At 46.7% G+C, this 12,470-nt stretch overlaps 2 protein-coding genes across 2 annotated transcripts in view; one reads left to right on the top strand and one right to left on the bottom strand.

Moving 5' to 3' along the window:
- Positions 1-2,173: 2,173 nt before the first annotated feature.
- On the bottom strand, positions 2,174-6,804 carry aoc1 (amine oxidase copper containing 1). Its single transcript, XM_030349671.1, has 5 exons — positions 6,616-6,804; positions 4,181-5,731; positions 3,487-3,775; positions 3,214-3,346; positions 2,174-2,779 (listed from the first exon to the last, which is right to left on the bottom strand). The coding sequence occupies exons 2-5, from the start codon at positions 5,727-5,729 to the stop codon at positions 2,510-2,512; spliced, it is 2,241 nt and encodes a 746-aa protein (XP_030205531.1). The 5' UTR covers positions 5,730-5,731; positions 6,616-6,804; the 3' UTR covers positions 2,174-2,509.
- A 3,342-nt stretch (positions 6,805-10,146) lies between these two features.
- The window catches only part of sspo (SCO-spondin), a 108,501-nt gene continuing 106,177 nt past the window's right edge, over positions 10,147-12,470 (top strand). Inside the window, exons 1-4 of the mRNA XM_030349720.1 lie at positions 10,147-10,154; positions 10,683-10,892; positions 11,814-11,896; positions 12,097-12,267. Of these exons, the coding sequence (XP_030205580.1) occupies positions 10,147-10,154; positions 10,683-10,892; positions 11,814-11,896; positions 12,097-12,267 (472 nt within the window). The remainder of the gene's footprint in view (positions 10,155-10,682; positions 10,893-11,813; positions 11,897-12,096; positions 12,268-12,470) is intronic.

Genomic DNA, 12,470 nt, shown 5'->3' with positions numbered 1-12,470 from the left:
ATTTCGTCAAATACTTTTTTGGGAGTGGGATAAATGGCGTGTTGTTATTGTCCAGTGAGACAATATATAGTTTGTTGTATTTAATCATAGACAATATCTGGTGATGAGAAGCGTCATCCTAACTCTAACCCTATTCATTCATTCACAAGAGACTTCCGGGGTAATGGAGCAAAGGCTCTCCTACCGGCCAATCAGAGGTGTGCGTGTTGGGAGGTGAACCGTGTGGTTGCGTGAGGGTCAGCTCGTCCTGCACATGCCTCGATGGTTTGTGTCTTACCGTGCACTCTCTAACACATGACGCATTTAATGCTAGGATGCTTATGCACTAGGACGCCATAGTACTAACTTAAAGGATTACACACTAGAGCTACCGTACGAGCGAACAGCAGGATAACTTAAGTAACTTTGAATTGTTGCATGTGACGATAACTTGATATGGTCTTATATTTTTACTTGACTGGCTATCTAAGGTTAAAAACAAAAGGTGGGCTATCCGTAGTTAACCAGTTGTCTGACCCCGCCAAAACCCAAAAGTTTCCAGGTTCATCACCTAGCTTATATCTAGTAAATATTATATTCCTAAATTCTTAGATATTATATAATATATATGAGATACTATATGGCCGACAGACATGTGTCAGTGTGAGGGGGGCGCAAGGGGTTAATGGATGTGCTAAAGCTATTATGATTCAGAGAGACTGTTCAAAGCCAACTTGTGGTTCAAGTAAGACATTTATTTACCAGTATCGTTTAAGCATAGGAATTAAATGTAGTATTCAAATAAACAAGCTGGGTAGCTCTGAAAGTTAGCGTACTGTTTAATGTGCTGAGATGAGCTTTACAAAGAAGAAGTGTCCAGGGTTTATTTATTTCTGTCAGAATGCATGGCCCGTGATTCTGTGTGTGTTCTACTAATTGTTCCCATATTTCTAATTGCATGTGAATTATGTTAATAGCATTGCTTGTTTCGAGCATCAGCTGAACTGGTGTGAGGAGACACCAGGGGGCGCCAGACAGCCAAGGTAAATCACAGCGCTCAGCCAGCCTCATTCCTCAGGTAAATAAAACACCCAAAACTTATTTAGAAATCCCTTTCCCTTTATTATTGTTTTACTATAGGTAAATCATGCCAAATAATCTACTGTTGCACAACATTAGTAAATATATAATATTTATATTTAAAATATTATATAGAATGGATTAATTCCTAAAAAAACCTCATATTTATCCATTTTGATAGCAGATTAATGTTTGTTTTATGCTAAATTTCCCTCAAAGATGTGGGAAAGGGAATCACTGAGGATTTGGTGTTGTTTGGCTGTGGTTTGTGTGTTACGAAACATAGTCCACCATTGCCATGGCAAGTGCTAGTGGAATGCTAGTTGGCCCTGAGGAATGTCTTCACGCTGCTTCGTTGTCCCCCTACTCTAACACACCGTCCCTACCGCCTGTGAGTAGCCCTTGTGTTAGCCGTCATTTTACCATCTGTAAAAAAGTCTGTACACACTTTTAAAGGAGTTTTAAGAGAGGCCTTTAGATTGAGAAATTCCTGATGGCATTTGTTAAATTTCCTTTAACAATTTCTTCTAAGACAGCCTCAATAGAACAGAACGTCTGAACACCACTGCAGCACACAATTAGTTGATTCCACAGCAGGCTGCTGGAAAATCAAACCTATTTTGGTCTGAATTGTATCCAATAAAACATTGACTTTGGTCGGCCCTACTCTTTGAGGCTTTGTACTTAGGACTGAAGTTATGTCCCATCCGTTCCGTAAATAATGTAATGAGAAGTGAGCGTTGCCATGGACGACACCACAGCCAGGTGGCATCCTGGACTGTTTGAGGACTGATCCGGAATCAGGCTGTTTGCTCGGTTGTCCTCGCAGCTCAAATGACCCCTGCTGTGAGAGGTAAGTGGAGGCGCTGGGAGCCGGGCCTTTTCCCCCCACTCAGTGACGGATGCTCTGCATCCTGCATCCTGGATGCTCGGAGCAGCTAACCCTTAGCCATGGAGACCCACAGGGGGATTAGCGTAGGGAGCTCAACGTTGGTTCAATCTGGAGGCTGTTGTGAGGGTCTGATCAGGTCTGTTGTCTACTGTGGGCCCATAGGGGTCTGACTCAAACGCTACTGGCATTGTTTGACTCTAGCTGTTATTAATACAAAACACCTTGGAGGGATTTGGCCTGCTTTATTTAGCAAAAAAGGTCTTGCATCACATTCATATAGTGCACAAAAATGTTGCTTTTAGTTACATTTACATTAATCATATAAGCACCAGTGATTGGGCGTGCTTATACATTTGCTTTGACTAAAGATGGTTTTACGATACTGTGATGACACAATTCAATTCCTATCCTTTTCAAACTTAAATCGAATTTTGTGAACATACATGCCAATTGATCGAACTCCGTGATATAAATAGAACATATAATCTCTTTAGGCTTGTGCATATTAGCATCACAGCATGTGGCCGGTTCAATCAGTCGTCGGGCGTCAGATCCTCTCTAGACCAATGCATAAGTGCCGTTGTAGGAGAAGGGTTGGTCCGAGACACAGTGTCCCACCCGGGCCGGAGTCCACCTCTGTACCACCGGGTTCCCGGCCTTGTCCTGTCGTACGATGACCGTGCTCTTGGACGCCAGCGAGGGGTCCTCGTTGAAGAAGTTGAAGGGGCGCAGGAAGAAGCCCACGGAGTTCCCCGGCGTGGCCGTGTTCGGGATGTCCTCTGAGTGAGGCACGTGCAGGAACCCGACCGTCACCCACGCCACCAGGTCCTGCACTCAACAGCAGCATCAGCGTTAAGGGCAACATCATGAGCGGTGATCGCTTAGAGCTGGGGTTTTACTCTGCCTAAAATTATTCTCAATCCTGAACCGTCCCTTGTTTTGGTCTCCGTTATATTCTATACATTGTTTTTCTTAATAAAAAACTAAAACTATTCACGTTATTTCAATGTAGTTTGTCTCTAAGGTGTGACTATCTGAGCAAGACCCCCGTATAAGAGATGGGTAGGGTGGGGCTACCGGCTGGCATAGGGGATAAACTTCTTTGACGGTTTGAGCAGTCTGTCCAGCACCAAGATCATAAATACATGGCTCCTACTGGAATAGGTGTTAGGGTTAGATCTCCACTTTAACGGATTCCATCAAGACCATGTATCTATGCCACTGTGTCCATCTCTATCGTCCACAGTCAGAGGAAAACCCACCTGGTTTTCTAGGTTTTCATTGTCGCGGATGTAATCCTCAAAAGACACCACCGGGTCCCAGGGGTCGTTCTGGTTGTACATGCTGGTACTGCTGGCCTCACTGTCCTTATGCCGGGTCACAGCTAGGGGGTACCTAACGAGTCATTTGTGAAGTATTACGACCAAACATGTCACGTGTACCACACACTCACACACATACCATGCATGTATCATGTATGTGTTTTCTGAGAGCATTTGAGAGCATAGTGTGCGTGAGGAGCTTGGTTTCCTTACCGTGACCAGGTGACTCCCTTCTCCTCCTTCACGCCCCTGGGCAGAACGCTGTGGGCGTGGGAGTTCAGCTGGATGCGGTAGCCCTTGTGGTGGCCCCATTTGTTCTTCTCGTTGGCATTGTAGAAGTGGAAGTAGCGCGGCATCTTCTTCCCAAAGCGGAAAGCAGCAGAGCGCTCTGTGGCGTGCTGCGTCCTGTGCAGCTTGGATTGGACGATGTGGTCGTTTGGGCTCCAGGGATTGGTGAAGTTGACATACTTGAGGTCAATCGACTCAAAGCTGTTCTCCCGTCCTGCATCACCATTGCATAAAAAGAACAAGGACCAGTTTCAAAATGTGTGGAAATCTTTTTAGATCTGTTCTAAAATAATATTGACATAGATTACATTTGCACATAATGTTAACCCTGGCCCTAATTCTCCTCATTCCATTTTATGTCACATCACGGCCCGTGGTTAAAAGTTTAGAGAAAACATGGAACCCGAGATAAATCATTGACCTAATTCACACAGCAGGGTTCAATATTCTTGGAAGGGCTGACCCATATTTGGACTGAAGTCCAGATGGCCGTCTTATCTGGGAGCCCATTCATATCATTTTTCAACCATTTATTGTATCAATAAGAGGTAAAAATATTTTCCTCGATAAATGCCTTTCACTTAACGACAACTCTACTTACACGGTCACTCCTACCCACCAGATATATCGAAGTCCACTTTGTAATGGATCAGGTGTGTGTGCAGGTTGCCCAGTACGTGGTTATAAACCTTGGTTCCGTAGTTAAGACCGTTTGGCGTGAGGAACGTGGCGTGGATGTATCCAGTGGCGCTGACCTTGGACTCCATCACTCCGTTCTGGTAGAATATGAAGTCCCAGATGTAGTCGTAGTTGTAAACTGTTGAGGTCGCCCGCAACACCAGCACGTTATTCTCTAGGCCTCCATAGAAGTTGTACCCCCCCATATTGTTTGTGTTGAAATGCCTTCTGAGTGGAATCCCTGTGTTTAACTCAAAAATACACAGTGCATTTTTGTAGTGCACGGGTTTGTCTGTGTCGTAGTAGTGGTACAGGTCGACAAAGGTGGCGATTTCCGGACAGTCAATCCCAGGCGCCAGTTCGAATGTAGAGGTGCCCATCGCCCAACCGGAGTCGATGAACTTGGTTTGCATGGCAGCCGGCGTGTCCCCAGAGTAGAAGGCGATGGCCTCCTGCAGTCCGACCTCGTAGGCGATCCGTTCTCCGTTGAACCGAAGGTCAAAGATCTGGAGGCCGGCGGAGGAGCGGACGCGGTACGCAAAGGACCATCCCGCGTATTCGATGAAGTTGCCGTCGACGTGATAGCGAGGTCCTTGTGGCTGGACAAACTTGGGCCCATGGATGTCTGAGGCAGAGTTGCTTTCGCCACGGGGAATGTAGGTGGAGAAGAGGTCTTCCTCGTCATGCTCAGGCAGCTGGATTTTCACTAATTCTCCGTCCTCATATTTTCTTACCAGCTCCTCCATGCTGTCAAAGTACTGGTCATTGTACCACACCTTCTCAACAAACCATTTTTCCGAATCTAGGTCCTTGTGGTTAACAAGAACCTCAAATCCAATAGGATGCATGAAATAACCCTCAACATTCTTTTGGAGCATTACCCAGCTCCTCCTCTCCCCTACATTGAGCCCACGGGGGGAAATGTCTGTGAAGGTGAGGCAGCGGTCAGTACAGTTGGTGAAAGAGAACCCTCCGGACGTCTCAAACAGGAGCGTGCGAGCCTGGGTGGTAATCTTCTCCAGGATGCGTCTCATGTGATTGTACTCTACGAAAGTCATGGGGCGGGATTCAAACGGGATGAACTTATTTCTCTTGAAGGTTTTGACTCTGTGGCTGGTGGGGAGCGGTAGGGGGCTGACAACATATTCAGTGACATTAGGCTGTGCCTGGTTCCCAAACTGGACCACAACCCGGGCCTCTCGGGGAGGTTTGGCCTGCCCCCGGTCCAGGGCCTTCAGGGCATCATGTTTCCTCGGCAGGTGGAGCTCAATCAGTAGGATGCTGTTCTTGGTCAGAGGCATGCTGCGGGCATCAGTCAACCCCAGCTCTGGTAGTTTGTGGAGGTAGTCTCTGACAGCCTTCAGCTCGCGGACGGAGAGGTCTGCGAACATGGAGGCTCCGTGATGGGCCCAGTCTCGTTCTCTGGATCTCCGGACTCTCGCTGCACCACAGCCCACCAGCATGAACAGAAGAAGATGGAGAACCCTCATATCTAGAGAGAGAGAGAGAGAGAGAGAGAGAGGGAGAGAGAGATGGAGAGGGAGAGAGAGAGAGAGAGGGAGAGGGAGAGAGAGAGAGAGGGAACGAGAGAGAGGGAACGAGAGAGAGGGAACGAGAAAAAGAGAGAGGGAACGAGAAAAAGAGAGAGAGGGAACGAGAAAAAGAGAGAGAGGGAACGAGAAAAAGAGAGAGAGGGAACGAGAAAGAGAATGAGAGAGAGGGAACGAGAGAGGGAACGAGAAAGAGAACGAGAGAGAGGGAACGAGAGAGGGAACGAGAAAAAGAGAGAAAGAGAACGAGAAAAAGAGTGAGAGAGGGAGAGAATTAGTATAGTAGCAAGGAAGAACAATCTTTATAGAAATCTCCATTAATAATAGTTGAAGAAAATACTTCATTTTCTTGTATGCCAGTTCAAAGCGACGATATCAGTCTCAGAAAGCAATATTTGATAGGATTTTTTTTTACGATTTTATTTGATTAATTGGGCAGTAAGCAAATTTCTTGAAATCGAATTTAATCAACAATAAACCCTTGCTCACTTAAACCCATCCTAGTATTACTGATATTCTGATAGTAATTTATAATTAAAATAAATGTCATATCCTATATATTAACCAGTTTTTGGACTAATTTAACTTTATTCCAGGCTATTAAAAGCCTTATCCCTAATAGGTCAGCTTTCCATCAGAATCAGGAATTAATAACATTCATATCACATCACAAATAAATCACGTATCACAGACAAGGAACTAGCACGGTCTCCCCCCACTAAACTGTTCGGCTTCAAGTTTGCATTACAGGCTTGCAAAACCGCAAGTATTTGAATTAAAAGAGGAATGTTAATGAGAATCTGCAGCAGCACGCTGGCCGCCGTACCTGTGGAATGCACTTCAAAGCCTGAAGTCCTCGTTTCTCAAAGCCTGGAGTCTGGGTTCTTTAAAGCTTGAAGTCCTCCTACTTCACAGCCTCAGGTCCTCGTTCTTTAAAGCCCCGTCTAGAGCACGGTCCTTGGAGTACTCCCGCGACCCAGTCAACAATATCTCCCCTCTTAGCGCAGGGATCAAAGTGTTGTGTAAAATTTACCCTCCTACTTTGCAGGGAAAGAAAATGATTGGCTAACGTGTTGTAAACATGATGAAATCACAGATGCCATCTATAGATAAATGTTCCTCTAGAATTGATTCAGTGTAGGAGTCCTACGTACATGGACAGTGGGAGAGTTCAGTGCTGTAAATGACAGCATAAGTCAAATATTTATCTTTACTTGGGCAATGAAATGAAACAATGATGTTGAGAGGTTTTCCATTTTTGACATGCTGAGAGCTTTTCCATTATCGTGGATTAGCGAGCGCCAACATCCGTCCACCCAACCTCTTGTTTGCCATGCGTCCAATGCAACACACTGAAACGTGGACAGAAATAGAAGAGGTTAGCATGGAGCCCGACATCTGAGCGCTCCGCTCCACTGGATGCAGTGGGACAGTGACACCACGTGTCCTCTGACCCCGAGGCTTATCCCAGTGCAGAACACACTCCCGACCCGAAACATTATCCTAGTTCTTCCTTTGTTAATGTGTCATGTACAATAGGGCTCAATATTCACTTTGAAATTGAGTGGAGAAAATCCCATCTAATGTATTTTGTTGTTGTTGTTGTTGTTGTTGTTGAAGCAATCCAAATCTTTCTATTACTAATTCTACTACTATTACAGAACTATGGGTCTCTCCCCCTGGATGAATCTAGCTGCTAGGTGGATCAGAGACCTCTCTAGGGGGGTTAGAGAGGTTCTAGGTGGATCAGTGAGGTTCTAGGTTTATTAGATTAGGTTCTAGGTGGATCAGAGGTTCTAGTTGCTAGGTGGATCAGAGAGGTTCTAGTTGCTAGGTGGATCAGAGAGGTTATAGGTGGATCTGAGAGGTTCTAGGTGGATCAGAGAAGTTCAGTCAGGTTCTAGGTTGATTAGAGAGGTTTTGTGTGGATCAGAGAGGTTCTAGGTGGATCAGAGAAGCTATAGGTGGATCTGAGAGGTTCTAGGTGGATCAGAGAGGTTCTAGGTGGATCAGAGAGGTTCTAGGTGGATCAGGGAAGTTCTGTAATGGATGCCCTGGTCTTTTGCTAAACTCTTGAGGCACTCATTCTCAGACACAGCTTGAATTAGAGAAATATTTTTGTAAATGTCCTTATGAATTGCAAAAACATGTGAATGAAACTGGATCCCCGGACATTAAAGATTGCGTTGTTTCTGTTTTGCAGGCAGACACTAATTGAGACTGCAGCAACCCTGCAACTTCCCAGGAACCCGACGCTAACTGTCTGCGGCTGATGACTCAGGGCCACAACAAAGGACTCCTCTCCCACTCTCAGGAGGAACATGAGGTGCAGTCCCTGAATGCTGGGCTCAGCGGCGGCCAATGTGGAGACAGTGATGACTCCTTCCAGAGGCCAGAGCTCATGCCAAGGTGTGCTGTGGTGGCAGCTGTGTTTGAGCTTCCCTTTTCTGGGGGTCAGGGGGTCAGATGTTGGATATTGGCGAGGGTGAAAGCCGCGAGGCCCCATGTCTTTTGTCTCGCCTCATTGAATAAACGCCCCCACTATCTTTCCTGGAACATCTCTTCTTATAGGATTAGGCTCTGACAAACATCTCTTCATCCTGGGAGTCAGGCACACATCTCTCCGTCTCTCTCTCTCTCTCTCTCTCTCTCTCTCTCTCTCTCTCTCTCTCTCTCTCTCTCTCTCTCTCTCTCTCTCTCTCTCTCTCTCTCTCTCTTACGCTGTCTCTCTCGCTTTTGCGCTCTTTTTCTCGTTCCCCCATTCTCTTTCTCTGTCTCTCTCCTTCTGTGTCTCTGTGTCTCTGTCTCTGTCTCTTTCTCTCTCTCTCTCTCTCTCTCTCTCTTTAGCACTCTCTCTCTTTTACTCTTTCACACACTCTCTTTCTCTCTCTCTCTCTCTCTTGTTGTTTTCTCTCTCTCTCTCTCTCTCTCTCTCTCTCTCTCTCTCTCTCTCTCTCTCTCTCTCTCTCTCTCTCTCTCTCTCTCTCTCTCTCTCTCTATTTAGCACTCTCTCTCTTTTTCTCGTTCACACACTCTTTCTCTCTCTCTCTCTCTCTCTTGTTATTTTCTCTCTCTCAGTCTCTCTCTCTCTCTCTCTCTCTCTCAGTCTCTCTCTCTCTCTCTCTCTCTCTCTCTCTCTCTCTCTCTCTCTCTCTCTCTCTCTCTCTCTCTCTCTCTCTCTCTCTCTCTCAGTCTCTCTCTCACTCTCTCTCTCTCTCAGACAGCAGAAAGGCCTCCTTACCTACAGTGTTGTGTTTGATTGGGCGAGGCAGTGCCTGTATCATAGAAACGAGGGCCAATGCTGGCTCCCCCAGCTGTGACCGGACACCTATAGCCAATGACGGGGGCCTCAGATGGCACGCTGCCCCCCCCCCCAATTTAAAACTTGCACAAGGCGTACCTTGTATCCCCATAAGACAACAAGCCACTCGAGGGAGGATTATGTCCAACTGGATCCGACAAGGAAACGGAAAAAAGAGGTCCAATCCGACAAATTGATAACCAGCCAAGGATTGACTGAACAGTTTTTTAAAGATCTTCCCATAACATCATCTGAAAAGCACTTTTTACGGTAAGCGGCCCCCTTTTATCTCCGGGACGGAGCATCATGCTTCGGTCTCTTATCGAGCTCTTGAATCAGAGGAGGCGTTATCATTACTACTTACTTGAATTCATGTTGTCTTTAGCGCTTTGTTCCTATTCCTAATAAGTCGTTGTCATTTGAACGCCTCTCCTAATATCTGGATATGATTAATATGTCTGATAATGAGACGACATAAATAAGATAATGCATAAGAGTAAACAAGAGGCTGTGTATATTTGGTGTTTGTATGTGACAATGCTGGCTGTGCTCCCCTCGTGTCCCCAGATCCTCAGGAGCCATGTCAGGATGGAGGACCAGGGAGACGATGCTCCTGGTCCTGCTGGGGCTGCAGCTGACGGAGGCCATGGGGTGTGTGAGATCATTACTGCTCCTCCTGTTAGCTGGTGGAGGCCATGTGGTCTGTGAGATCTCTACTGCTCCTCCTGTTAGCTGGTGGAGGCCATGTGGTCTGTGAGATCTCTACTGCTCCCCCTGTTAGCTGGAGGAGGCCGTGGGGTCTGTGAGGTCTTTACTGCTCCTCCTGTTAGGTGACGGAGGCCGTGGGGTCTGTGAGATCATTACTGCTCCTCTTGTTAGCTCATTTGGCTTTCGGAATGCTTCCCTGACGCAATAGTCGTAGGCTGTGTGTATTTATTTAATTTAAACATTAAAATATATATATATTTGTTTATAGGTAGAAACGTATGAGCTTGAGAATGAGGTTTTGATTGATTGGCTTACGATATTGAACTTCTCAGAAAACACTGTCCCACGATGTATGAGTATTCTCCTACATGAGTACTCTACTACAGCATCGGTTAATCCAGACGTGGTTGTATCTTCAGCTATCTTTTACTGCCTGTACTTCATCCAGTGCCTTATCGGGGACATCATGTCTAAAAAGATAGTCTAAATAATCATTAAATTACATTCAACTGAATTACATCAAACTTTTAAATGCAGAAGTTGTACTTAGTGTTGTGTTTTCGGACTGAGCTGAAGCTGAAGTCAATAAAATAGCACATTTGTTGACACTGATATATCTATGTATATTTTTTATATATATATATATCTTTATAGATATAAGTATATATATTATAGATCTATCTATAGATATCGATCGATCTATCGGGACATCTATAGATATAAATATAGATCTTTAGATATAGATCTATATATCTGTCTGTAGATTTTATCTCTAGATACAGATCTATAGATAGATCCATAGATATATTCATGGATAGGTCTATAGCTCTACCGAGATGACGGAGGGGATATCTATAAACAGAATGACCCTGGTTCCCTTCCAGGCGCTGGTGCCCCCAGCGGGTGGAGCAGCAGGTGGACCGCGTGCTGTACCCCCGCCAGGAGCTGGAGGTGGGCTGCTCCCAGGTGTACCAGTACAGCACCCAGGGGTGGCGGCTGGACGTGGAGCGCATGCGCCTCCGACACGGGGGGGACGACGGGATCGCGCGGTACTACCAGCAGCAGGGCCCCAGGGCCAACTGCTCCATGTACAGGTAGGCTCCGTCCCCTTATGCTATCAGCGCGGGGCCCCGGGGCCTCCTGCTCCCTGTGCAGGTAGGCTCCGTCCCCTTATGGGGTCATCCCGGGGCCCAAGGGTCTCCTGCTCCCTGTTCAGGTAGGCTCCGCCCCCTTATGGTGTCAGCTCGGGGCCCCGGGGCCTCCTGCTCTCTGTGCAGGTAGGCTCCGTCCCCTTAGGGTGTCAGCGTGGGGCCCCGGGGCCTCCTGCTCCCTGTGCAGGTAGGCTCCTCTATAGTCCCTTATGATGTAAGCATGGCATTTGTTTTTATTACAAACTTTATCAAAGTCTTCCTCTTGAACCACTTGTTTCTTAAAGTGGTTCCGGATTAAGGCGCAGATTGAAACAGATGCTGGGTTCCGGTTGCCCTCGCCTCTTTGAATGTGTTTTTAAGAATTGGCTTCTGCAAGAAGAACTATGTACAATGGAGGTGTACCCGAACGGTGACACTGTGTGGCGTTAACCAGAGGACCACCACATGAGGAAACACATGAAACACACTAACCCCCAACCATCCACACGCACACCACAACAACAGACTGGTATTTAACCATCTATTGTATTTGCACAGCATTTATCTATTGCACAATAACCCTACCTGTGGCTGCTATCACTACCACTTGATCACCCTACACTTCACACTTTATTACACCTCATTACTTTTTATTATTATTGATGCTGCTACTTACTTATTATAATTTTTTTACTTTGTTTCTTTTCATATGGTTTCTTATCTTTATTTATTTTATCTTATACTGTTGCTGCCATGTGAATGTTGAGGAACCAAGCCTAAGAATTGTACTCTTATGTACTGTACAATAAGACGTAATAAAAGCGATTCTGATTCTGATGGACAGAGAGGATCCAACGTCTGCCTCTGTGTGTCTCTGTCCTCCAGGCCTCCAGCGGTCGAGAGCCAGAGGGTGAACAGGACGGTACAGGGCTGCTGCGAGGGCTGGGGAGGTCCTCACTGTTCCCAGGGTAAGGTGCCTCCACTCGGGGTACAGCAGGCCTGGCTGTACGTTGGACGCGGTGATGTGTGGCGCAAAGGAAAAGTGTGGTCGGCCATTTGAACGGACCGCCCTCATACGTTGAGCCCTTGCAGATTCCTGTTCCATTTTAAACGTTTACGTCGTCAGCCACCGGCCACCAAGAAGCCTCCTGTCCTCTCCTCCCAGCAGGGACGGGGGTACGCGGCCACTGCTTCTCCACCTGGAGTTGTGAGGACTTCCCAGGGGTCCACAACTCGTCGCTGATGTCCATGGAGCAGTGCTGTGGGGGCTCCTGGGCTCTGAGCTGGCGCAACGCTTCAGACGCTGCCTGTCTGTCATGTACCTACACCCTCCTGCCGGGTCGGTGAACACAGTCACACACACACACACACACACACACACACACACACGTGCACGGCTCATACACACACACATGCACGCACACACACACATGCACGCATGCATGCATCCACGCACACATGCCTAGCCCTAACACACACACACAGCTCATTAGGAAGTAAAAGCATTTCTGGGAATTTGGCTGAATGTGGGAAATATTTTGT

Source organism: Gadus morhua, chromosome 23, assembly GCF_902167405.1.
Source record: "Gadus morhua chromosome 23, gadMor3.0, whole genome shotgun sequence".
NCBI classification, from domain to species: domain Eukaryota; kingdom Metazoa; phylum Chordata; class Actinopteri; order Gadiformes; family Gadidae; genus Gadus; species Gadus morhua.
The sequence above is the reverse complement of the archived record's forward strand: the minus strand, read 5'-3'. Positions and strand labels throughout refer to the sequence as shown.

What these genes read in the sequence shown, in the direction of transcription:
- aoc1 (XM_030349671.1), bottom strand. Translation starts at nt 5,729, where the DNA reads ATGAGGGTTCTCCATCTTCTTCTGTTCATGCTGGTGGGCTGTGGTGCA. An exon ending in AGTGGACTTCGATATATCTG is followed by an intron (nt 3,776 to 4,180) that starts GTGGGTAGGAGT and finishes ATGGTGATGCAG; the next exon opens with GACGGGAGAACAGCTTTGAG. An exon ending in AAGGGAGTCACCTGGTCACG is followed by an intron (nt 3,347 to 3,486) that starts GTAAGGAAACCA and finishes ATGACTCGTTAG; the next exon opens with GTACCCCCTAGCTGTGACCC.